General features: G+C 41.0%; 1 protein-coding gene across 2 annotated transcripts in view; it reads right to left on the bottom strand.

Annotated features, from left to right (window-relative positions):
* The window catches only part of UTP20 (UTP20 small subunit processome component), a 63,137-nt gene that overhangs the window by 20,552 nt on the left and 15,891 nt on the right, over positions 1–26,694 (bottom strand). For both annotated transcript variants that reach the window (XM_021552867.2, XM_077783577.1), the window contains exons 15-38: positions 24,193–24,298; positions 22,952–23,102; positions 22,499–22,561; positions 22,021–22,179; positions 21,016–21,092; positions 20,071–20,150; positions 19,164–19,407; positions 18,425–18,631; positions 16,633–16,723; positions 14,843–14,928; positions 14,167–14,292; positions 13,494–13,660; positions 12,769–12,977; positions 9,876–10,019; positions 7,458–7,537; positions 6,350–6,576; positions 5,286–5,430; positions 4,757–4,844; positions 3,531–3,674; positions 2,820–2,870; positions 2,572–2,724; positions 1,895–2,050; positions 1,372–1,512; positions 442–579 (exon numbers count right to left, since the gene is read on the bottom strand). In XM_021552867.2, coding sequence (XP_021408542.2) covers positions 442–579; positions 1,372–1,512; positions 1,895–2,050; positions 2,572–2,724; positions 2,820–2,870; positions 3,531–3,674; positions 4,757–4,844; positions 5,286–5,430; positions 6,350–6,576; positions 7,458–7,537; positions 9,876–10,019; positions 12,769–12,977; positions 13,494–13,660; positions 14,167–14,292; positions 14,843–14,928; positions 16,633–16,723; positions 18,425–18,631; positions 19,164–19,407; positions 20,071–20,150; positions 21,016–21,092; positions 22,021–22,179; positions 22,499–22,561; positions 22,952–23,102; positions 24,193–24,298 — 3,233 coding nt within the window. The remainder of the gene's footprint in view (positions 1–441; positions 580–1,371; positions 1,513–1,894; positions 2,051–2,571; positions 2,725–2,819; positions 2,871–3,530; positions 3,675–4,756; positions 4,845–5,285; positions 5,431–6,349; positions 6,577–7,457; positions 7,538–9,875; positions 10,020–12,768; positions 12,978–13,493; positions 13,661–14,166; positions 14,293–14,842; positions 14,929–16,632; positions 16,724–18,424; positions 18,632–19,163; positions 19,408–20,070; positions 20,151–21,015; positions 21,093–22,020; positions 22,180–22,498; positions 22,562–22,951; positions 23,103–24,192; positions 24,299–26,694) is intronic.

The following is a 26,694-nucleotide window of genomic DNA, read 5'->3' as shown; positions in this document are numbered from 1 at the left end:
GTATTTATTCACACCTCTGTTACTACGCCCACACTATATTCCCACAGTCTACTGTCTAAGAGTAACTAATCTCACAACTAAACAGGAAGACAAAAGTTTGGAGTCAGAGGGTAAAAAATAAGAAGCTGATTACAAAAAATAAAGACAAATAAGACCCCAAGTAAAAAAACTAAAACAAAACAAAAAGCCCTAACCAAATAGTTAAGAGATCAACCTTTGAGAAGTAGGACAAGTTTAGCAGATATAGGACTGAGCCCAGACTGCATCTTCACTTTCCAAACCCTCTTTCTGCCATCAAAACCAGCACAGCACTTTTGTCTACAATGGAGACACTCACTTCACAAAAACATCAACTATTTAAAGTGGTTATGTTTCAGGGGCAAATGGTATATGAGAAAGGTGAAAATATTCAATTAGATGCATTCAATTAAAAGAGCCCACCTTAAGCATTTTTTCACTGAAAATGGCAGTTGTAGCATAAGGCATGATGTAGTTCTGGAGGGATTTAGAAGACAGCACAAGCTTTTCTTCAGTGAGCTGCTTTGCCAGTTTCCTCAGAGCTCGTGCCCTCCTGTGAATCTGAGACATATCACATGGGAGAGAGTGAATGAGGCGGTGCTCGAGTCACAGCTAGCCCAAGAGAGCACCTACATCCCGCATGTATGTTCCAGTTTTAGGCACTGGCATAAACACATTACAGTCATTTCCAAGGCATGCCTTTTTCCTTAAATCTCTGGGCTTTCACTAGCCTTTTGCCTCAACAGATATTCCAAGTCAATGGTATTGTGCATTTGTAATCATAAGACTGCGCTATCTTCAGGTATCAGACAAGGGAGGCAACTGTAAAAAGCAGTTGCTGCAATGAAATGCAAAGACCAGAGAAAATTACAAGTTAAAAACTTACAACTTTTCATATAACTACAGATACAGCAAAGACTCTCTCAGCTTGCATCTCTGAAAGCAGAAGAAATGTATTATCATACTGCAAGAAAAACCAGGAGACCAGGCTTTGTGTAACATTTATATTGCAAAGGTTTGTGAATGCGAAGGGGCTGCAGAGCCGCTAGACTGAGAGCAGCAGGGAATAGGCCAGAAAAAACAGAGACCCATTCCATGCCTGTGTCAGAGGAATCTTCAGGATACTGCTGACTGTGGGCTATCATAAACCCAATACATTTCTAGACAGAAACATGACTTTGATTCTCAGTCACTCCTGATGATGTCTACATCCTTCTTTTTTATAACAGTATCTAATGACACAGGTTCAATTTCTCTGCAGACAACACACAGATGCTTTGCAAAATATCCCCTCACACTAAGATGCTTTTGGTAGGGGAAGAGAGGCACTAAGAAATGCCTGCTGTCTTTTACCTGCATGTGTTTCATGTTCTCAAAGAAGTCCATGTCAGGATCATGGCGGTTGGTCAGCTGGACCAAATCCTGGAATTCGGGATTTGTTGGGAATGTCTGAATGAGGCACGAAAGCAGTGATGTGTAGTCCTGCTGGATGCTCTAAAAATAACAAGCAGTGATTATTAAGTATCCCTTGGAGAGGCTGATATACAATTCTGAGAAGAGCAGTGCTGTCATTTACTAGTGTTTTAGTCAAATGTCCTAATTCTTGGTAACAACAAATGCTCCTATTATGGCCTGCATATAAATTAAAGCCTTCCCTCCAAAGAATGAGTTACAACTGAGCAAAGCTGAACAACAACAGAGAAGCACAGCTAATATCTATAATTTTGTAGAATTTTATGAAGTTTCAAATGAAGGACAAGTTTATAGTGGGTATCAGCACTTCTTAACCCAGTAGGAGACTTTGAGAACTCACCCAAAAAACATCTCATTACCCTGAAGATAGCTGGAAGTGTGTGATCAGATACCACTGCCTTACCTCAGTCTTACTCCTCAGACCCCTTCTCACAGACTCCAGGAGAGTGTGCTGGATTAGCTCCTTGTACTCCTCTTCTGTGTGGCTGATTTCTGCCAGTCGGTGGATGAAACTGGTCAAGCAAAGGCTTGCATTGTCACTAAGAGCCATATCCCCGAGCTGAGTGGATGAAGAAATGGCACCACATGAGTCTGGCTATGACACCTTTCTCTACCCAAAAGCTGGGACAGAAGAGTAACACTGGACACAACATAACGAGTCCTGCAGAGACTCAAACTCTTGAGAGTTTTCCTACAGAAATTCTAGTCCCAATTTACGCCCATCATACCCATCAGGGAAAAAACCTTCTAGCTTTACCAGCAGGCTCACACAACCAGAACATGCTACAACAAACAGAAAATCAGCCTTTCAAGCCTGTAATGTGCCTTTTATCCAGTACAAATGATCAAACAGTTCCAGGGCTCACTGACAGAAAAAATGTGCTGCACTGTATTTGCCTTTTGGGACACACAGATGAAAAGGTAAACAGACAAAACTTCAAAAATGTGTTTGTAAGAATATCTAAAGATACTTTCTGAATGTTATGTGGTGCCAAAAAACAGCCAATGGAAGTGAGTTGAAAGTTAGATTCATCAGGGACAGGTGGTGCATATAGCAGGAGAAAGAAACATTCAGCCAACCTGGATGGTATAGAAGCAGTTGTGCATAACAGGGATGAGGAAGTCAGTATCCACTGTTTGCATTTCCTTGATGTGGGCTGTGATTGACTGAAATGCTGACAGACGCACATCGAAGTCAATATCATCCAGATGTCGCTGATCAAAGGCATTCAGCTAAGAGAGAGCAACAAGTCATTAATGAAAAATGACAGAAACATGATCATACCATATTGGGGGGAAAAGGGAGCAGAGAGAGAAATTGTGCATACCTTAACAACATCAGTAATATACTTCAACTTAGCATCCAAGTCAGATAAAGTCTAAAAAGAAACATAAAAACCCAGTTAACTTTATAATTGTTAAAAATTTTGGGTAACTCAAGACTTTACCACTTGAGACAAAAAGTAAGTAAAGCAGCAGCATTAGTCTTTCTCCAGTTAGAACCCCCATAAGAGCCTTTCTTATGTAAGTTGGAGGACATGTATTTTAAGTCCTAAGTTTCCAAATATCTACACTGTACATTTCCTGTGTTTTACTGCTAAAAAATTATGTATTTATGTAAGTCACTTCAAAGTAATACAGAACATCCTACTATAAACTGTGAGAGAAGAATACAAATAAAAATCATCTTAAGGATACTGAAATCCATTCTTATTTCATCAACATGCAGGATTTGTTGCAGTTTAAATGCTTTGCTTGGCTTCTCTTACACTAAACATCCCTGGTGAGGCTCACATCAACCAGGCTGTAAGCCAAAGCTTTTACAAATCTTTGTGCAGCTCATTAATTGCTATCACCTAGAACTCTGTTACTTTCACTTCACACAAGAAGAAGAGTAAAAAGATTTTTAAAGTCATGCACAAAGAATAAATGTCATGCACTCCTCTTATTTGACCTTATTAATTTATACCTAAATTACCTTACTACCACAAGATCATTTACTCTTAAAAAAGGCATAGAAAGATGTAGAAATGCAATACCTGAAATACCAAGCACAACTTATTTCGAGACAGTTTGTTCTGGATGACAGAAAAAAGCTTTGCCAGTGGTTTGAGAAAGCTTGTAGGGTTTGAGCAATGCCTCAGCAAGTTCTGCACGGTCTCCAGAATGTCAATTTGTGTACCCTGAAAGAGACACATAGCTCTCAATAAGTACTGAGACCTCACAAGATCATTTTATTTCCCTGGGACACATTTCAAGACACGAAGTGCACATTGCTGTACTTCATTCAGATCAGAGATACTGAATGAGAACAAAGAATTAGAAGGACACAGTGCAATCATCAAATCTCTCAGAAGTACTTGCAGCCTCTCAATTACAAACAATACAGTGTTAAGAGATGACTGTCAGCACAATAAAGACTTCTTTTAGTGTCTTTCCTCATGACTCAAAGGTCAGGAGAACTAATAGAGCTTTAAAAAGCAGTCTTTCTTGAATATGTGAGATTAACATTAACAGCACCATATACTTCACAGAATGGGTCAGATTGGAAAGGACCACAGGGGTCAGTTTGGTCCAACCTCCCTGCTCAAGCAAGGTCATCCCATGGCACAGGATTACATCCAGACAGGTCTTGAGTATCTCCAATAAGGGGGATTCCACAGACTCTCTGGGCAATGTGTTCCAGTGCCTGGTCACTGCACTGTAAAGCTCTTGTATGACCTCCCTCAACAGCAATCACATGTGGTCCCCTAATGACTCACAGATTTTAAACCGCAAAATAGTACTGTATACGGTTTGCCTTTTTGCCTTTAATACAGCAGCAGACTGATGCAGCACTGCCCAGTACACCACACACACCACATACTCAACCACATGTATTCACATCACTGTCCAGATGCTGTGGCTTTGGAGTGAATAAAATCCACAGTGAAGAAGAGCAATTATTTCAAAGCAAGCAATTTGGTGGATTGACTACAGTGACAAAGAAAGTAACGACTGCACCATAACTTCTGTAAACCTTCCTTATGACAAGGAGGAACAGAATCAGTCTGGGCACTAGCACCTCTGGGTGAGTAATGCACATCAACACACACTGGCACTGCATTCTGAGCAGACTACAAACATGTGAAGACTTGATTCCAGGCTAATAATAAGAAATGGCATGTAATTGATATGATTTTTGATTGTATCTTAAAGAAACAAATATACTTTATTAAAAGAAAAACATATGTTTAGTAGGGGGTAGGAAATAATTTTTACCTACCTGCTCCATGTTAGTCTGATAAAGGAAAGGAAGGAGAAGGCTCACAAGCACTGAATTCTGGCTCTTTTCTTGTATGAATTTGCTGATCCTGCAAGATTGGACAAGGTAATTTACTCTTTTATATCATTTCAATCACCAATACAAAGTAAAGAAGTCTGTCAGCACTAGTGTCATTTCACAAGGCTTTGTCAGCCTATCCAGGCTACCAGAGCATACCTACCAAATTCACAGTCCCAGCCTAAGCATTCAGTTCCACATGACTGCAGGCATTTCTGTACCTTTTTCTAACCTCGGGAGATATTAGGTTTGAGTACCAGCAACAAAATCAGCTAGAATCAATTTCTGAAAACTTACCACCTAAGTAACCAGGAAACAGTAAAGTCAAGAACAGATCCAGGTATTTACAACTGCTGCAAATTGAAAAGGTTTGAGACACAGTGTTTTTTAATTTGGGAACTATTACAATAAACCTCTTTCTTTCTCCCTCCTTCCAGCTTTTTTAATTTTTCAGACTCTAAGAATCACTTACTTGGAAAGTATACTCAGCTCTTTGCTGACTTGAGCTCTGTACTTCTTCTTTTTCACCTTCTCCACACTTAACATTGTTTTGCTGAAGTACTGAAGTATGGCAGGAACATGGGGCAGAACCAACCGGCAACCTAGGCTGAGGGGCTCTGTAAGAGATACAACAGTTAGCAACACCCAAGAAACTCTGCTGCAAGAAACAGAAAGGAGATCCAATCCTACTCAAAGGGGAAATTAAGATAAAGAAGGCTTCATAAGTAGAAGAATAAGTAAATAGGAGCTATGAACATGGAGGGCAGTTGGTGGCTGGGAAGAAGCACCAGCACTTGCTGAGACTAAGTCTAACATGTCTGAGATGGGATCAAAGAAAGCACACAGCACTCTCCTTACAGATTTCAGTAACAGCCCTTGTAAGTGCAGGCTTATCAGAAGGTACAAAGGACATTCCTCAACAGTAGCAATACCTCCTAAAATGACCGGAGCATTTGGAGATGTGGTTTTCTTTATTCCACCACTGACCTCTTGTGTAAAATCAAAGCTGCCATAATAAGAAGGGCATGTGCTCCTTTCCACTAGCTTTGAGTGTTGCAGGCGAAAGATGTCTCCACAGCATCAAACACAGCACACTACTGTTCTGTCTATTAATTCTCAAAGATGCCAGGTCTTTCCAGTCAGGAAGCACAGACTAAACATCAAAGTGATACAGGATCACATGCATACAGGAATGGGGCCTTTATATCAAATGTGGTGCTAGACGCAGAGCCAAGTCAGCAATGCAGTTTTTGAACTTGTATCAGTAAAAGCTTCACAGACAGAACAGGTCAACATTGCCCTCTTCATAAGGCATCTCTCTGTGCTCAGGACCCTAATACTCAAACATGGACTTCATCAGTCATCAAGCAAGCAGGACTTTACAGTTCTTGAGCACAACAAGACAAATTTGTACCTTGATGTTTCCATCTCTGCCCGGAGGTCCTCTTTCCCAGTATTCTTAGACAATCTCACTATAATCTAACACCTCCATCTAAAGCACCCAACATGTCTCTCAGAACTCTCAGGCAGGCATACCTTCTGTCACATCTCCAGTGGCCGTGACAACACAGTCAGTCACGTTCAGACTGGAAACCTGCTCCGTGGGTTCAAAATCAGGGCTGTTGAGAAGGCTATCAGCAATGTCCATCACAAGGCTGGATGTGGCCTCAGACAGATTCTTGGCTGACAGCACAGCAAAAACATTTGTCAGTATATCACTCTCTGGATGATCTGGCTGCTGCTTGGCCAGCAAAGGGAAATACCTGAGAGAAAGATTATAAAAAGGTTCACTGAAAATTAAGTTCAGAATTTTCAGCTTATAATTCTCTTGTGCAAAAAGTCACACAAAAAATAATGCCTGTCTTCCACTTCAACCAAGAAAAAAGGGCACAAAACCCAGAACAACAGTGTCATGAAAAATACCATGAATGGAGCTTGAGAGGTTATCAAGTTCCTTTTCTAATCCTTTCTCCACAGCCTGAGTCTCCTGTTAAGTCTGCTCCTAACCTAGTGATCCAATACCATTTTTAACAGAAGTTTGTACATAAGGTCTTTGTGCCTACCAATGAGGTGTCTCAAAAGAAACACCAGATACTTTAGCAAAGGAAAAACAGTGAGTTTTTGGAAAAGGCAAAAATCACTCAAGACAGTTGAGGTGGAACTTCTCAGTGTCTGAATAAAAAAAAGCTCTTTAACAACTTTCAGTAACAGACTCTCAGTCACAGATTCTATGCTGAACTTGCCCATACTCTTTCACAAAATAGAAAGAAACAGAGACACACAAAGACATGAAAGAAATTATATATACTGTAAAACTGACTTCCCATCTCATAAGACTAAGAAGTCATTGGTCAAGACGAGCATATCCTAAGAAGTCAGACCTCCTCCTCACCTGTAAGTTGGGTTTGGGCTGTATATGTGTTTTAGTTATTATTATTAATACATGGAAAAAGCAAGCTATTAATAAGTGAGCTCTTGCATAAACTGGAAAGCTTCCCAGCTGCTTTGACTGCTATGAAAAGAATAAGAGTCTAATGGAAAAAGAAAATATGGGTTTGGATACAATTATTCAGAGTGTGCTCTTTTTCCCTTGTGTTTTATGTATTCACAAATACTTAGGTTTCTTTTCCAAAAGAACACTTACCTGGGGTTCTTACTCCAGGTGTGAATGAGTTTGAGCAGAAAAGTTGGAGAATACTGACTCTCTGAAGCCAATCTGCAGACCTAAAGGAGAGAAAAATCAGACACCAACTCAACAAAAGTAAGTAAAGCATCTTAAAAACCTCATCTCTAAAAAAGGCCTCACATTCTATAATTTATCTTTTTTATAAAGTAATTTCAATCTTTTATAAAGTAATTTTCCAACTTCCTCAATATTTATCAAATGACTCTGAGATCATTTTACTCCCGTTTATACAGTATTTCAGCTACGATTTTTGCCCTCCCTGGAAACTACATTCCCATGACACTTCACATTTGCCACAGAGACTTGGCAACCTCTCCCAGACATACCTATGAACTCTCAAGCACAGCACCCAAAGCTCACTCCTCCCACACTTCCAATGCCCTGACTGCAGCACCTGGTCTGTATCTCCATGGCCTCACTGGAGAGGCTGGAACATCGTACTGCATCCCGTGAATGGGATCTCCTAACATGGTTCTGTGTCCAAAACAACCCCACCTCAGAGGTGGCCAGCCAGAGCCACACAGAATAGCTGCTGCTCCTCCACAGCTGGACACAGGCTAAGGTGACACAGGGCACCCTCCTCTCTCCCACTCCACAGCCCAACAGGCTCCACCCAAGTCACACAGGTGGGTTTCCACTGTGACCACGCTGGACTGTTGGCAGGGCACCACTAGTGAACACACAGGCAGAGCAGGCTCCAGTGCTTTCATGGGTGGTAGGCAGAATGGTGCATGTGGGGTTTGGACTAGCTCAGTTTGCTCAAGACCTCAGCATAATAGAAAATAAGATAGGTCTGACCATCATAGACAGGATCTTAGAAATCTTCTCCTCCTGTCCCAAATACTGGTAATATTACCCTGCATAAAACAGAGATTTCCTGAATGATATGTAATGGAGAGTAAACCATTAATCCAATCCTGCAGGAATGCTGCTGTGCAGGCTAACAAGCTTCTGCAGCAAAATCCTGAGCTGTGAACAACAGCAAACTCCAACTGCAGGTTCAACAGGCTTAAAACAATTTGCCCTCTCCACGAATTTTTTACACACTCCAGTTCTATAGTTTTAAAAAAGGAAAGCACACAAGTCAAAATTATTCTTTTGCCAAAACCAAATCTTCATGAAGTTCACCAGAAACGACTCCAGAGGGAGCTTCTCGATTGTACTACCATCTAAGCTTCAAAACCATGTCTTCCTGACATATGTAAGGATAAGAGGCATTCCAACTATTTAGTAACAAAAGTACATCTTGTTCAGAGTTACTCAGAATTTGCAAACACTGCACTTCACAAAACCTTTACGTGCTTTGCTGATTGAAAGCCTGAACTGCTCTGGAACTGCAATAAATATTCTCTGTTTTTCCCACACAGCACCCTGGCTGTAAGAAGACTCCATGGACAAACCAGGAACATGCACTTCCCTGTTGCCCAGCCCAGTGCAACACACAGCTATATGCACTGCCTGGTACCATTTTATCAACTGTTTGTCCACATAACCATACTACACATCACATATTGTTAGTGGTAGAGCAGAACCAGTATAGCAGTAAACAAACACAATGTCTAGAGAAGCAGTTCTGTTGTTTCACAGACTAGACCAGCGCTCTTTAACAGGCTTTTCTGCTGCAAGGAAGTTGGACATTTGGATACCTTAAAAGCCTCTGTGGAAGAGCATTCTTGGAGTTAGCCCCTCTTACTCAGTTAACCTCTTCATGGACACAACTGCTTTTAGAGCAGAGACAACCCAGCAGCTGGTACAGGCACTCCCTGACAACCCCAGAGCCACTGCACTGACAATGACAGCACAATTTAATTTTAAATCCTGTGTTCCCCCTCCATCTCACAGCAGTGCATTTTCCAAGCTCAGAGGTGATCTGAATTTCTCTGATAAAAGCCACAAGCCTGTGCTTTGTCACTGTGCTCACACAGACCTCCTGGCAGGCAGGCTCAAGACCACTTAGCCTACTGACAGATCCTCCTGGGTCCTTCCTTTCCTGCAGCAGCATTTGCTTCTGCAGTCCCTACCCACCAACTGTCACACAGAAAAGTAGCAAAGTACACCTGGAAATGACTTGTATTATTTAGCTTCCTTTAAGCATCTAGGGAAGAAGTCTGCTTCTGTGGTTAAAGAACAAAGAAATGGCATCCATTTTATTCAGACAAATTAATCTGTACTTTAATCTGTCACTTGATTATTCCAGGACTAATCAAAGAGCCAAGAAACTGGCCTTGCACAGACACACCAGGATGTCACAACCTGTCCAAGGCCACAACCAATCTAGCAATTGACAGAGCTGACATGATGGATTCCAGTACAGCTGGAGAATTCTGAATGGTACATGTTTCAAACAAGTTATTTGGAAAAACTAGAAATACTTACCTGAGGCCATACCACAGCATGGAATACTGCATCAATCTCTTCTGTACTAAAGCTGTAGGTCTCATAATCAGAAAAAAACTCTGCCACAAGCTTAAGACCAAGACGTCTCAAATTCTTCAATGGATTAATCAACCTAGGTTGGACCTGTAAAGAAAACCAACAAAAAACCCAACCCAGTAAGACCTTGGCAGAACAACTACTCTGAAATAAAACCAAACAATTGATTGACCACATCCAGATACATCCTTTGCAGAAAATTCTGTTTTCTCTTGCAACTTGTTCACAGTAGCAATCTACATTTCAGAGGTGACCTAAATGTTTCCAGAAGGGGTCTGCCTGTTCCTGCATTGAGTCAGTTGCACAGGACTCCTTCAGCTCATAAAAAATCCATGCTGATAGGTTTAACCCAGTAGCATTTTCCCCTTTTGGATGCAATGCAGAAAGCTACACTACAATTAATCAGATTTCAAACTTTGACACTTAAACAATTCTGCTTTACATTTGGTAAATCAGCTCTCCAAAGTGGAAGTTGTACTTTGCACACCAAGATCTTCTGGGATGAGATCAATGGATGAAGAGAAGGGGGGAGGAACTGAGAAGAAAAGACTGTGAATTAAGTCTTCCAGCAGAGTAGGGTGGGATATAGAGTACAGCATTTAGTTACAGGAAGGTGCTTCCTGTACCCATTTAGTGGTTATGTTCCACAGCCTTTCTTGGGAAAAACATTTCAGTAAGGGAATTCATGCACAGCTGCATTCTGACTCTCCTCCCTGAGAGGAGTTTTGACCTGAGCAACCTAAATTATTTCCATACTCTGCAATGCAGCTCACAGCATGAGGACATGAAGTAGCTCCACAGTGTAGAGGTAATGAACTTCAGCCTCAGAAATGACAAAGCCACATGAGAACAAATGAAAGCCACTGTCTGATATTGGAGTTCTTTTGGGTCTCGGTATCATGATCCACCACAAATGGATCCAAGAATCCAAAATCACAAGTGAAAAAGACAAAGAGGAGATGGTGGAAAAGGAACTGATCAAGCTCTTGCAACAGGATCTCCTAAGCTATGCTGAACGTGTACTAATGGAGTGCAATCAGCTTCCAGGTGGCAAATAAACTGTTTGAAAGCCCAAGGAAAGCACAAACCAGGATACTATTGCTTATGGCAACCTGCAAATGAAGCAATTTTGGGTTTCCACTATCCAATCACCATAAGAGTTCTCTGAGATCAAGCCTTTGAGAGGACAAAGAAACTCAACAGTAAACACAATCAGTAGGAAATGGTAAATTAATAACTTATCTTAAAGTGGTTGAAGTTGATGTTTAACTCTCCAGGCAGTATCAGTCTGCAATAAATTACTCTCAAACTCCAAGAATGTCTTCTAATTATTAGTCAAGATAAACAGATTTCTCACACTCTTCCTTAAGCTTTTAACAGCCCCATGGCTAATGAAGTGCTAAATTAAGTTCGACAAAAAACAGACTGTCACTCCTGACATTACACAACCATGACAGAATTACTGTAGCAGCTCTGGCAAAATGTGGCTTTCCTATAAGTTAATGAAGCAGCTTTTAGAACTCCTGTCTTCTGTCTTCATTGACAACATGTAGGTATATGCAATGCACTGCTCAAGTCAGACTGTGGGATGCTGATGTCCTCAAATTTGCTCATCCTCCTTGTAAATTAACACAGTTACCAGGTTCTATGCAGCCTGCAGGCAATGATAAGACCTTGGACACTGCCTATTGCAAGGATTTGCTTTATTCAATGGATTTTGTTTCAAATCAAGTTCTAACCTCAAATGCTCACAGCTGGTTCTTGGCAAGAACACGCTCATGGTGACAAACATTCATTCCCACTTGCTCAGGCCATCATCTCATAATGCCTTGCAACAACACAGTGATGATGATGACTGTGCAGTTTGCTTGTTTCCCACCTAATATATGAACAGGTTCTGTACCAGGAAGACAGAAAAGCCTGGCTCAGTGTTACAGTTTCTGAGCAGCTGGCAACAGACCCAAGTAGCTGGACTAGAGCTCAGGGATGTCTGTGCTGCTCCCCTGCATACAGGGCAGCAAGAAGCCAACATGCCTCACCTTTAGGTACAATCAATCTTTAACGGGACATTTTCCTCACCTGACCCCTTCTGCATGTACAGCTGTTGCTCAGCGGGGGAAAAAAACATTTCCAGTGCTCTGCAGACACCTGGCTAAGACCCAAATGGTAACACTGGATTAGTATGACTACTGATAAAGAGCTGAAGGTGCTTCTAGTGTGCTGAAAGCATGGCTGGTAGCCATGTCCTTCCTGTGTCCCATGACAGGAAACATGCAGGGCAGATAATCACTGTGATCATCCACAATGCTGAGCACCCCTGAGGTCCAGCACTGCAACAAAACACTTCATGGACAAGGTTTGATCTAATGTCTTCAGGCAAGGAACAATAAACCTTGCCTTCTCCTGCTCAAATGTTTTATCCTTGCAGCCAAGAAACTCCATCCTTATGGCAAACTTCTATTTCCAGCTATAAAATCTTGTTACATGTTTACAACAGAACATTTATCTTGCTCTCATGCCCATCTCTCCACAAAACAGGTAGGAACAATGCACAGAGATTACCTTCAACTCTCCCTTCAGTAACTCAAACAAAAACACAGTTCAAATCAATTTTCTAAATACACTAACTTGGCTTGCACAGCTTGAGCCCTGGAGCACTTTCAGACAAGCACCACTGGCCTCTATTTTGACAGACTTCTAATTGTTAAATTTCACAATGGCATTCAACTTCTCTTTATCTGAATCAGTAAAGCCCTGTTTATATGTGTAAGCTCAGAGGAAGAGGAGAGAAAGGAACTTAATTTTTATGTTTGTATATTGTTTGCATATATCGTACCTTCTCTCTTTGCTGGAGGATGCAGGATACCACAGCAGTCATGCAGAGTAGAATCTGTAGAATTTCAGGCAGGTATTGCTGGATCAAATGTCCCATGTTTTTCAACACAACTTCAAGACCATTGAAGAGGCTATGCTGACGCCCAAGAGGCAGGACTTTAGCTAAATCCAGCTCTGACATACTTTGAAGGACTGCAGTCTGGCAAGGCCCTGTGACAGGCAAAGGAACAGCAAATTATCTAGGGAGGCACCATGAAGACACCCACTAACAAGAATATTTCAGTGAAAAATAGTGGAATTTGGCCCTAAATTACAGATCCTCACAGTCAGATTTTTAAATAAGAACATCTCTGTGTCTCCATCTCTCTGATATTTAGATGTCTCCCACTGCTACAGAATCAGAGCCCTTTACAAGCTCTCTTTACTGCCATGATACTCAGGCTAGCCTATGATGCCAGCCACTACCCACTCCTGGCCTGCTACAGTTGACTTGCACAGCTGTGGCAAGTTGTTCAGTTTTTCTGACCTTGGACACACAAAACAGAGCAATCATGCTTTGTAAGGAGAAACTCAGGGGAAATCTAGTCCTTACCAAGGGTTTTCTTTCATCCTTTCAAGGCATGGTTAAGAGACAAACTGAAGCACATAACAGTACTAAGCATATTTATCCTCCCACATCTCTACAGTCAGGAAATACTACACCCCCAGTTTCTATGGCCTACCTACCATTACTGAATTGCTTCACAGCTTCAAAGAGTAGATCCAAGAACATCCGTATCTCTTCTGGCAGCGAGCCGGCCAGAAATCGCAGTACGATCGACATGCGAGTGCTCGCTGAAGACTTGCCCTGTGTTTTGCTCCCTGTTTTGTTTCTCATTCTGCCATAGAGAATTCTTCAAGAACCAAAAAAGGTTGCATTAGCTTTCAGCAAGCCATCTGTTTTCCAGCCTCTTATTCTGCAGGAAAAACTCTGCTTAAAAATATTCTCTATCATGTTCTCCACTGAACTACTACAAATTGCCCAAAAACATCTTAGTGAAAGATCAGCTTCTGCCTCTACAATGGAAACTTCAGGTATAAAACTGGTTACCTTGCAGGACAATTCACATCACTGCGAATAGCTGGCAACACTCAATGAACTGAAACGTTCTCACAGCTCTCTGTAATTCTTAGTAGAAACAGTATGTACCAAATGCTGTTTTTAAAGAAAACACTATTTGCGTAACACATTATATAAATTTGTTAATAAGAAAACCATACAGAATATCACAAACTAAATCATCAAACTATACCATTAACCATAGGTTTATCTCAACTATTCAAAATGAGAAGCAGCATTACAACTCTCTGATCAAGGTACTCTGTCATGAAGCTTTTGAACTCACACTTCAGAACACACCTCATAAGAACAGGGATGAGATCTGGTCGATGCTCTGTTTTTACTACTGTGGTCTCCTCAGAAATACTGAAATGGACTATCTCTTCTTTAAAGCTCTTGTCCTCCAGTAGCCTTTGCAAGTTCTCCCTGAGAGTAATAAACATTATTTGAGGGCAGGTAGGGTTATGAAAATAGACAGATAGACACACAGATATATCTACACCTTATTACCTACCTATCTATCCTTGCTGTGTACAAATATTAAAGTACTATTTTCTCACCCTTTTATAAAAAAATAACTTAAAAGCCAGTAAGTTCAAGCTAATTATGTAGACAAGTAAGTCCTGGATGTATTCCAAGGAAATTTTTTAACTATAGACTACAGTTTTATGCTGTCACTTTGGATAGTTATAAATCATCAGTACAAAAGACATCTACTCCTAACACTACTGACACTATTCTGGGACAAAATTGAAGTGTTGCTATTTTTCTCTAAACACAAAAGAGACACTAATCAACCTCAAGACCTCTAAGAGAGGTTTCCTCTCTTAGAAACAAAACATACAGCTGGCTAAAATTAAACTTTATATATCTGTCTTCAACAAATACAGGACCCAAATAAAACTGACCCCAAAGCAGGCTTCTGATATGACAGCAGGCTCATTCATCAATACTAAAATAATATAAAAGCTCTTACCTGTAAGGCAGTAGATGAGGATGCTTGTATGTCATTATACAGTCAAGTGCTATTCTCTGTACATTCTGGTCTTGATGAGACAGTAGCTGCAAATAACAAAAGAAAGAAAATGAGTCCTTATCCAGGAGACAGAAGTGCTTACTGAAAATAGTGAAACAACCCAAAGGCTACAGGCTCAAGCAGGTTTTGGACTAACTTATTTAAATGGAAGCAGAATGTATGTGTTGCCAGTATAAAGCCAAGATGTACATGCACAGCTTTCACTCATAAAAAGGGGCATGGCTGCTGGTAGTTCAAATACACTTTTCCTTCCTTTCTACACAGGACAGTTCTAATATTTGTTTTTCATAGATGTCTTTTGGACCACTATGTGTTTGCATTTATCATCAAAGCCAGTGATCAGCTGTGTATCTAAGAAGACTGGATTAAAAAGCAGACTACCCAAATCATTCCAAGATATCTGTATTTCTTTCCTGTGACAAACACAAACTACTTGGAACACTTGGATGCAAAGTCTCACTGAGATTTGCCTTCTCTTGAAGATGACTCTTCATAACCTAGCCACTAAACACCACCAAGTAGTGGCCACAGCATCAAGACCACCTGAGTTAAAGAACTGTTTGCACAATGCACTCGGGCACGTGGTTTGATTCTTGGGGTGTCCCATGCAGGGCTAGGAACTGGACTCAATGATCCTAATGGATCTGTTCCAACTCAGCTGTGATTCTGAGATTCATTAGGACAGGGAAAAGAAGTTGAGAAATACAGATAATTTTCCCAGGCAGCCTCTTTATGAATTCTTCAGTCTCCCACCAAATAGGATAGGCAAGTGTCATCAAAGGTCATGATGTCCCTATGCCAGATGGACACATCAGCCATGACAATGCATATACTAAGACACAGAAATGCAAACAGTAAGTGAAGTAGTCTTTCTTACTGTGCCAGGCTGTTCTTCCCACAGTGATTTGACCTTTACACAACTGTCCAATATTTTGCTAAGAACACCGGTAAGCAAACACATCGATCAACTGTTTTCCTAAGCATTACTTTGAGGTAGACTGAAACAGAGTGGATGTCTGCTAGAGACTGTCAAATTCAGGGACTAAAGAATGGAGCTTTCAACACCCACAGCCTCAGAAAACAAACTGGGAACAATGAGAGCAAACTGCAATGACCTGAACAAATCCACAAGCTGGGAACCAACACAACCCCGTAAAATTAAAGAATGAAAAAACAAAAACACTTTAAGGATTGTAAAATAAAGACTTATAATTCCTCTTTGAAGTCACACTTTTGGCAATTCTTTAAGGGAAATCCCCAGAATCAAGCAGATTGAATATTCTTCAAGAAGAAATTCCTTTTTTCATGTTTGATGATCTCTTGTACATACTGGCCATAGTCTTGGTACACAAAACACTATAGGACAAACCTTAGATCTTCACCAAGTTTGGGATATTAAATCCTCCTCCATAGCCTGCGTGAAGCGTAAATGAAACAGATATCCTCTGCAGCCACTCACCCACCTTGCCAAAGATTACTACTTGGCTGCTGTCAGATCTGTTTGCCAGTGCCACTCCTGGCAAATGAAGCCAGGTAACTTAAGCAGATCTTTGCCTAAGGGGCTCATTTCAAGTGAAGCCTGTTAGAAAGTCCTCTCAAGGACAGTTCCTTTTTCAGCTGTCACAGCTGAGTTCAGAAAATGACAGGTTTCCTCAGTATTAGACACTGCTCTCAAATAAGAAAGAGTTAATTTATTAGTAGCATTTCTAAAAGTAAGCAGATAGCCTCACCTGGGTATACAAGGCATTTAACTTCTGCTCCAGATACAATGCACGAGGATTTGAGAATTTTGAGAAAACTTGTAAATGGGCTATTAGTTGCCTGCAAAACAAAGTAATTATTTTTCAAAATAGCCATGAAACAAACAGTGAACTTTAATTAAAATTCATTAACAAGAAAGAAAACAAAACACAACACAAGGGGATCCTAAGTCTTCAGCACTATTTTAGACCTATCAAGAGGCATCCTATTCCCTAAGCAGCTCCTTCCAGCTGTCACTGCACTGCACAGAGAATGCCTTTACTTCAGTAGCACTGGGTAGGCACAGTTTTTTCATGAGAAAGGGGTACAGTCAGGATGCAGCTTACTCCTCTCTGCCAAGCCAGCCTAGAACATCAAAATTCTGTATTTATCTCTTTGTTTATTCACTTGTCCACAACTGGTGCCCATGTTGCTTCTACCAGTGTGATGGGCTGCATTCAGCCAGAGTGTCCTGGACTTAACACTGGGCTCCAAGGACGGATGGGAGTCAGTTCCTCTAGCACTGGCAGGGTCACCTCACATCTGCCTCACCTCCTCTTCACGGAAAGGGACACAGAAGACCAGGATAAGGAAGGTGTGAGATCTCCTCTTCTATGTGTGCTGTGGAACTGGTAGAAGCTGTCCTCATTCAGCTGCTAATTTACACTGAATCCTCCAGACACCTGAGCTGGGCCACCCTTTTCCATGGCTGGGCACAGACAAGGGACCAGCAAGATGCCTTCCAGAAACCTCACAGGGATTCCTGGGCAGGTGGTGTTCCCTGCTTCAGCCAGGCTTCCCAGGACACAGAATACATCGCCACAAGGGAGTCCTCCCTGGCACAGGCCTGACCCGGGAAAGGAGGTCACTTCACAACTCATTAACACATCCTCAGTAAATCTTTCATGCCTTTGTTACAGTTACGGGGAGCTAATGTTTTCACTGATGTTCTGAGATGGAGGCTGGGAAACAACAAAATATCTTGGACTGTCACTGCATTTTAATTGCTGATAACTTGCAGATACAAGCCAGAATCTGGGAAAAAAAATGAAACACCCATAGGACACCTGGTATGAAATGACACTTTAGGTTACATATCAAATACTTGTCTTGTTCCAACATAGAAGGTGATATTTTTAAGTTCTTTGTCAGTACAAGGGCCGTCCTTTGCAAAAAAAGTGTCAGAATATAAATCTTTGTGCTGTATTTGTAAGGGATATTTGACAGAGGTCATCACTGGGGAGAATTCATAGAAAGAGCAACTTTCTCTATGTATTTAGCACTGCAACAATGACACTCAGCAACATGTAGCTTCAGTCTACCGAATAAAAACCCTGGTCCCTAAGAAGACAAAGATTTATAGTGGGCAGGAAATGGCAGAATCCCAGCATCAGAATACATAAACAAATAATCTAATTTTTTTTTTAATGTTTGGGAATGCCCACAATTTTCAAAGACTAACAGATATGCACAGATAAGTCAGGGAATTCAGGTACAAGAGTCTCTGAAAACATGAGAATACTATACATTTTTTGCCTTAAGTAAAACACACCACAGACTGGTCAGCAGATTACGAGATAATGATAAAACCTGGGCAATGTATTACGATTTTTAGTAATGTACAGGCAGAATTTCTGACTTGTAATTCACTGAGAAATGATGAAGCACAAGCAAAAGAAGAAAAAATAATATATACAAAATCACAGCTTGCATCTCAATGTGAGCTGTTGAATCTGCCTTTCCATGAGAGCACTAGCAAAAGGGAAAACTAAAAATACTTACTTAGCAGCAGCTCTTCTTGTTTTCTTTTTCAGTACTCCTATACTAAATGGTTTCCTTTCTTCCTTTTCTTCTTCCTCCTCCTCCTCCTCCATAGCAACATCATTCACCTCTTCAGCAAATACTTGTTTTGCTGCTATGGTACCACTAATTTTCCTTCTGAGATCCTGAGATGGAGCCACTAAGGAATCTGCTGGGTAGTACTCATTTCTGTGTTTAAAAAAAAGGAAGGAAGGAATTAAGAAGCATAACATTTTTCAAGGTTTCAGGGCAACATCAACTAAAAACCTCACCATTCTTATTGCAATATCTTATTATGTCCATCATACTGTCTGATATGTGCACACATATGCAAGCACACCATTGCTTTCCCTCCAGGGCAGGAATTTGAATCAGTCTCTAACAAAACCAGTATTTTCCCCATCCTAGGGGAAAAGACTTTGGTATTCTGTGATTCCAAATTAAAGTGCATTTTCATTAAAGAGGAACTTTATTTCCATGGAAATCTCACTATAACTGAGTAATGAGACTGACAATGTCAAGTCAGTGAATGAGAGACTGAGAAGTTTCATTTCAGCCTAACAGAATCCACATTCCAATTAAAAGGTTATCTCTACTGGAAACAGATACGTCATCAGCCATGCATTTAAGAAATAAAGTCTGTAATGGGATAGACATCTTAAAGCTCAGCAACACAATGAAAGCAATGTGTTCACTCAACTGAAAAATAAATGTCACTTACCGAATGAATCTCAAAAGAAGTGGGGAAAGTTCCCTTGATCGAGGTTCCACTCTGTCCGGAAACTTATCCAGTGCTTTCCAAAGTAGGAAACGGTAATTTGTGTGGTCCAGCCGTTCACTGCAATCTGTTCTACTCCTCAGCTGCTCCAGAAAGACAGTCCCCACCTCTCCTTCTGGTATCTTCTCACTTTCTGCTTCAGCTATGCTCTCCTCCTGTTCATCTAATTCATCTTGTAGCTCCATTTCTACAGAGGAGGTAAGAAAATCTTTTCAGGTTACTTGATAATCACCAGTAGCAAGGAATCTATCCCCCATTACAAAAGTAATACATTTGGTGACATGCACTTGTTTAGACACAACTGTATTTAACAGCAACCTGAAAGACACACATTGCTTAGAAAGCATTCTAGGATGCCTTGCAACCCTGGCACTTCTCAACTGGGCTCAGTTCCGTTGAATAACAGGGAAGTTCACAAATGGCTGCATACTTTTGACTCTATATTGACATATTAGATTGCATATGCCCATAGGTAAACCTCAAGAGCACACAAGGACTGTGTACAGAAATTCCATGGAGCAGGAAGATGGTCTGCACCATTACACAGGTTTTGTCACTGTTCCTGACCAGTCTGAGCAGTGCCAGCCTTAAGCAAAGACAAAACTGTTGCATTGTTTCCCACAACCTGCAACTCCCTCCTGTAATGCAGGTGGCCTTTTCCAGCTACTGCTTGGTGTTTAGGACAAGACACAGCTTCCTCACAAGCCTCTCCACTCCTGCCCTGGACATGACAATAGTACTGGTTCTGCATTCCCCCATCACACATAAATTTGGGGAACTTGAAAAACAGCCACATAATTCACCATTAGCTGGGTTACTATGATAACCATGCTTAGGATAGGTGACTTACCAGCATAGCTAGCAGCCCTCTCCAAATGCTCATACAGGACCTTCCAGAACTGTTTATTTTCCATTTCCTTTGCATGAGAACTAACAAAGCAGAATACAGTATTAAATTAGAAGGAAGATAAGAAAAGGCAAGCGTCACTCAGCTAGTTATCAACTACCACAATCAAAGGCTTTGATCACTGCTTTAATGTGGCTGTCCAGAGACAGGACATCTGCACAATGCAGCTGTAGCACTTCCTTGCCTTTTCTCATGGATCCCAAATGTCAACTGTTATTAAAATAATCTGGTTGTATCCCATGACTTCAAATGAAACTCAAATTGAGTAAAAATGTTCTCAAGCTTTCTACTGACTTCTGTACAGCAAATCATATAGAATCAAAGGAAGAATTACCATGGACATATCTTTTGAAGAGCTGGTTTAATTTTTTTTTTCTTTAATTAATTCACTGGATTGAAGAGGAAAATCCCATCCTTTTTAATCATACAACAAAGGAAGGAAAAAAGAAGAAGATAAAGTCATGGTTAAAGAAGTCACTTATTTTTTCACCATGGTAAGACTTCCCTACTACTTAGTAGGTTTTAGAGGTTTTCCAGTAAGGACAGAAAAGTTGGCAGATGAGGAAACTGAGAGAGACTTCTTGTTCCTTTAAGCATTTGTGAAACATAAATCAAATCCTGCTACCTCTGACTAAAAACTCTGATGTTATTTGACTGTATTTGTTGCAAATTCCCTTTAAAATACGAAAAATCAGGAAATAAGATGAAGAATCTACACAGGTTAAGATTTGAGAGATCAAATTAATTTCAGAAGATCTCACATGAAGGTTCTTGTGCACAACCTTCTTCAAACTGGCTATTTTTTACCTCATCTTCTGTTCACAGAAGAATGAAAGGAATGTCCTGTGAGACAACTACAGACTGCAGCATCCAATTGCATATACTTACGTTATGAGTTCAATTACAGGATCCCAGAGAGGGCTGAAGTTAATATAAAGCATTCCTAGTAAATATCGAAGAGGCACCTAGAATGACATACAAAGCACCATCTTGTTGAGAAGCAGAAAACAGTAGATAAAGACCAACCAAGCTCCTCTAACCTTTTTTCCTCTCAAATAGGAAACTTTGATCAAAGAAGTTCTCAGGAGTGCTCCAAAAGATGAAGGAAGTCACACACATAATCATTCCTTCATGTGGAATATCTAGAACCCACTTCTTCATAGCTTCATGTGGAAATCATAAACCCATTTACTCTAAGCTACACTGAGATCTCATAACTACACCAAAATAACATGAATATGGAAAAACCAGTTCAGCACAGATGATCTGGACTGTCTCTCTATCCACCTTCAGTGCTGCCACAGCAAAATGAGGGACCTCAGACAGATGAAATTTTGCCCAGAAGAGTATTCACTGCACTAGGCCTAACAGCATGTCCTCTAGACTGGCTCCTTGCTGAGCTACATGGAGAAGGAGTGGCCTACAATCCTTCCTCATGAACGTGAGGCCCCCTGTAGCTCAGCAGCAGAGGAGATTCAACAATCACAGTCATAATGGATTTTCCTGCTGAAGCAAGATCCAGAGGCCACCAATGGCCAGTGGGGGTGCTACCAATGTTCAACCACACTGAGGACATGGCAAGGTCATGAGTTTAAATTTGCTTACAACTCACTTCTCCCTGGAATCATTTGCTTTCCTTTTCAAGGCATCAAACCGAGATTAATCTGACTGGGCCATTTATCTAGATACCACTATTGTACTGCTAAACACAGTACTCCTGAGGACAATAGAAACTGTGATCCCTACTAACAAGTTTTCTAAAACCTAATCTGGGAGTTAATTAATTTTTTTTAATGCACTCTCATTAAAATCTCTGCAATCCATGTGATGAAATAAGAACATTCTCTTGGAATAAAGGAATGTGACAACTGCTTTTTGACAATAAATCCTTACCTCCTGCAAAGATCCACTTGGTATTGCAGGCTGCACTATGTCACATCTTAGTTTCCTTAAATGGAGAAGTTTCTCTCTGTAATCATTCACTGTTGCTGGCACAAGTTCTGCTTGGAGCAATATGGCAAATAATGGCTGGAATTCTCCTGTGCCATCACCCTGAACAAACAAGTGACAAGAATTCTGTTAAGAGTACCTTTATCGCATTGAAAATTACTTCCAAAAAAACTATACAGACTCACAGCTGTTCTGGACAAAAGAAAAAAGTCAAAGGACTTGCTCTGGTTTCCACCATTTAGGCACACTTCTGAAAACACCAGAAGGTGGGAGACAAAGAAATAAAACTGGAATGTGAAAGCACAAAAGCAGAGGACCACCTCTACTAGATACATTTTGTTTCTGCAAAATGAACAACATTTCATACAAAACATGAAACATAGACAGCTTTGAAATGTTAAATGAAAAGCTTTAGCCCTACCTCAATCTGTGCAGAAGGTGGATTATCAAAATGGCTTAGAATTCGAACCGTCGACAGCCGGACCTATTCCAAGCAGAAGCATATGTCAGGCAATATAAACTGACACATAAACACCTACAGAGAGATTAATGTCTGGTACAGCACACTGATTTCACTAGGTTCATCGTGGAGCTGAGAAACAGATGAACTCCTGTAGTCTAGAAGGCAGTTAGAAGTGCATGCATTATGCTCCTGCCCTGATTTACCTCTAGGGAAGAGGCAAGGCTGACAGGGCTAACAGTTAACCTCTGTTAACTCATGCCCCATTGACACAGGCCTAAGCAGACACTATGGAACTAATAGCTTTACACCATCTCATGTTTCTCCTTTCAGACTTTATCATTTAACTAAGTTTACTTATATGTTATTGTTAAAACACAAATTACTTTGCATGTGCTCAAAGCAGCAGATTACCTTGGAAACACCAGTGGAAATATTAGGATGCAACTTCTCAAACAAATCCATTAGGTTCCCTTGGGATAGGGGTTCCTGGCAGCCACACAATGCCAGCCTCGTGTAATAGAGATCAGCCAACAGCAATGCAGAGGGGTCTGAAGGGAAAGTGCTAAAACAATGGATGATTTTATTAGCATACAGAAAGAACTGCAACATCACTGGTATTTAAAAATAAGGCAGTAGTGATAACTACAATGTTAAAGGAAAATTCCACAATTTCAGATTCTGCTTCACCAGCAGGCCAGTGAAGTTAGACTTCACCAGCACAATGACTTCCAGCTGCAAAACCCATGACAGCCCAAGAGGCATGAGATCCCTCCTTTGTGTGAATCAAGCTTGTCACACTGACACTTGCATACTGAACACACAGCTGCAGAAAATAAGATCACACGAGGGCTTTTGATACTGCCCAGCTAGTCAGTCAGTGATCAACTTCATCAATAATCTAGGCTTGGGTGAGACCCCAGGAATCTTGTCTGCACATAGAGAAACTTCCTTCTGCTACCTTACATCACTTGCTCCAAGCACATTTCACAGCCAAGAGCTGACAGGAAAGCATTAGGCTAAAGCTCACTGCCAATAATTCCTGCCTGATCTGGGCAAGTTGTTTTATCTCCGTCATGCCTCAGATATGAGCACCATAACTTCCTAAATGAACAGGATGTTTTGGAGCTCAAGCCACCAATGACTTGGAGATGCTAGAGAGAGATTAATGGTCTTCCTAAATCCCTCTAGCCAGCCAGTTTTCTGTGCCAATTATAAACTAAATAGAGTAAAACTAAATAAAATGGAGTATACAAAAAAGCCTTTGACACAGCTCTGAAAGTGCTGCTCCTGTCTCTTTTATCATTGTAATGTAACACAGAATTACTAAGTGTAGCATTCCAAAGCAAAACTAGAACCAGTGTAGCACTCCAACATAAAACTAGAACCAACTTATTTGACACACTACCCTGCAGCTAAAAAAGCATCAGTTTGCAGACAAAATGTCATTGAACAGGAACTATATCTATTATCCAAAAAAAGTGCCTACAACTTTGCTTCATTACATAACCACAATACTGAAGCAATGCATCAGCATAACAGAATGGGCAGCACAGAAAGAAGCATTTAACCAGCTCTTATATAAAAGCAAAGTCAAATTTTTGCCCTACCAAGGAAAACCATGAAGCACCATAGAACAGGCAGAGTTTACTTACGTCACCAAGCTCTTGACACGCTCCACAGGTAACAAATGGAGTACTTCAGCAGATTCCACCAAACTAAGTAGAGTACTTACAGCTTGGCAGGCCACAAATAGGTTTCCTGGAGCAGAGAAAGAACAAGAACATCTTGTAAATTTACTCAGCTCTCAGTGACTTGTGCTTGCATGGTGCATGTCCATCCTGAAAAGGCTGGAGTCAGAGAAATAAGGTAGCATATGGATCCAAGAACTGGCATGTGTATTTTCTACCATACCACATAATCATAACACATAAAATAAGTGCTTCCCTGGCTATCAAAGTAAGTTCCTCCTCCAGCAAACCAGCACTGAAAGCTGTGACAGCTCCCAGTTTGCATGTTTCCATCACACCCACATGTGAGGGATCTGGAGCTAAGCACTGTGACAGGAGTTGCAGACAGCACTCTGCTAAAAACAAAGAAATGCTGCCAAATTGATCTGAATGTAGCAAAACCAAAGCAAAAATACACACTGATGCTACCACCACAGGTGCCTATAAACTATGGAACTTTGGCAATGCACTACTGTGTAAGATCTTCAAAGCAGTTTCATGTACCTAAAACTGATTATATATTAGTGAATGGTAGGTGGGTTTGCCGAATTTTGTCTCCTTTCTAAACCTCTCAGACTCCTTTTGAGATGGAGGGTTTCCCAGAAGCCCATGATAGCCAATTCCCTGACAGGCTAGAAAGGGCAATTCCTTTCCCACTACACTTCTAAATTAGCAAATAGGTTTAAAAAAAAACTTTTGTCTCCTTTGTCTCCTTCCAGGTTGAAGAAATACTGTTCCTAAACGAGATAACTTAGAGAAAGTTTTAAAAAGGCTTAACTGTCTTACATGCTGCCAGTGGAAAAGAAAGGGAAGTGAGCATTCCTATCCTATTTATTCTTTTGCAAACATTATTCTAAATTACTTAATTCTCCAGGCATGTGCCAGATCCTGCTAACCATTAACCTCCATAGGGTGCTCTCTCAAAGAGAGACAAAACATCAAGTAATGACAGGAGGAAACTTTCTGCATCTATCTGCACAGTGTAAGGACAGTTCCCAATGCAACCTGCATGCCCTTTGGTAGCAGTGTGCCCGTGCTGGACAAAGACAGCAGCTTTCACCTCACTACAGACACACCTGTGTGATCAGTAAGGGAAGCACTTCCACACTGGCCCTGAAGAGCTTCCAGTAATACCTTGCTGTTGCTCTGACCCAGTTTTCAAGCCTGTTTCCTTGCACTCCACAGCAACCAAAACACCAAAAACAACCAGTTCTGGAACCTGCACTTTGCCTCAGTGCTCAGAGGCCAGGGAGGTCAAATGGAGCACAGGGCTAGGAGCTTTGCACAGGCAGTGAGAGGAGACTGGAGTCCTAGTAGAAAGGGAAGGAATTGCAGGAATCCTGGAGGTGGAAAGAATGCCAGAGGATGAAAAAAAGCATCCAGAAACCCTAGTTTGGGAGATGGGTAAAGAAAACCAAGCAAGTGTACTATGGGACAACAGAGGCATGAGTATAGGACTGAGGATGCATTTATTTTATTTTGCATTACTGATGAAGGAAGAAATAGCAATGTGCCTCTGGCATGCACACAGAGCCTGAGCAGTGCTGCTACTACTACCAGTAAAGATGAGACCCAAGAAAAGAAATTCTAGTTATTCCTTTTTTTAGGCTAAGTACATCACCAATAAAACAATCATGACAGCATGAAAAACCTGCAAATTTGACAAAAGAAAGGCCTAAATCAAAAAGGGACATGCTTGACAAAGCTTCTTTAAAGAAGAAAAAGCAACAGAGCTGACTGGTGGATATGTTCAGGAATATTAACAAAATGACAGACAGCCCTTACAAAGGAACAATGAACACTCAACCTGGGGTATTCTAAAAGTTGTTTATAGTTTGTCACAGGGTCAAATGCTTTCTAGCTCTCTGAGTAAGAACTGCCCTGCTCTATGCAGGCTCAGTTAATTTTTTTTTTTTTCTGGCCAGAAAGGGAAGACAACCAGTGACCATCTCCTCCTGGAGAAAAGATGCAGCATTTAGAATTCTTGGTGTCTCTTGGGTCAGAGATGGTGTGGTGGTTTTGGCTGGGATAGAGGCAATTTTGTTCATAGCAGCTAGTATATAGCTCTGTTTTGGATTTGTGCTGGAAACTGTTGATAATAGAAGGATGTTTCTGTTTCTAAAGAGCAGCATTCACACAGCACCAAGGGCTTTTCTGCTCATTTCCTGCTTTTCACCCCACTCCACCAGTGGGGAGGCTGGGGGTACACAAGGCTTTGGAAGGGGTGTTGTCATTTAACTCCAGCCAGCCACCAAACCCCCTGCAGCTGCTTGCCCACTCCCCCATAAGCAGGATCAGGGATAGAATCAGAAGGATAAAAGCTAGAAAAATTGTGGGTTGAGATAAAGCAAAAAAAACCAAAACACGCACACAAGCAAAACAGAACAAGAATCTGCTTTCCATGGACAGGCAGGTGCTCATCTATCT

Source organism: Lonchura striata, chromosome 5 (genome assembly GCF_046129695.1).
Source record: "Lonchura striata isolate bLonStr1 chromosome 5, bLonStr1.mat, whole genome shotgun sequence".
Classification (NCBI taxonomy): domain Eukaryota; kingdom Metazoa; phylum Chordata; class Aves; order Passeriformes; family Estrildidae; genus Lonchura; species Lonchura striata.
The sequence above is the reverse complement of the archived record's forward strand: the minus strand, read 5'-3'. Positions and strand labels throughout refer to the sequence as shown.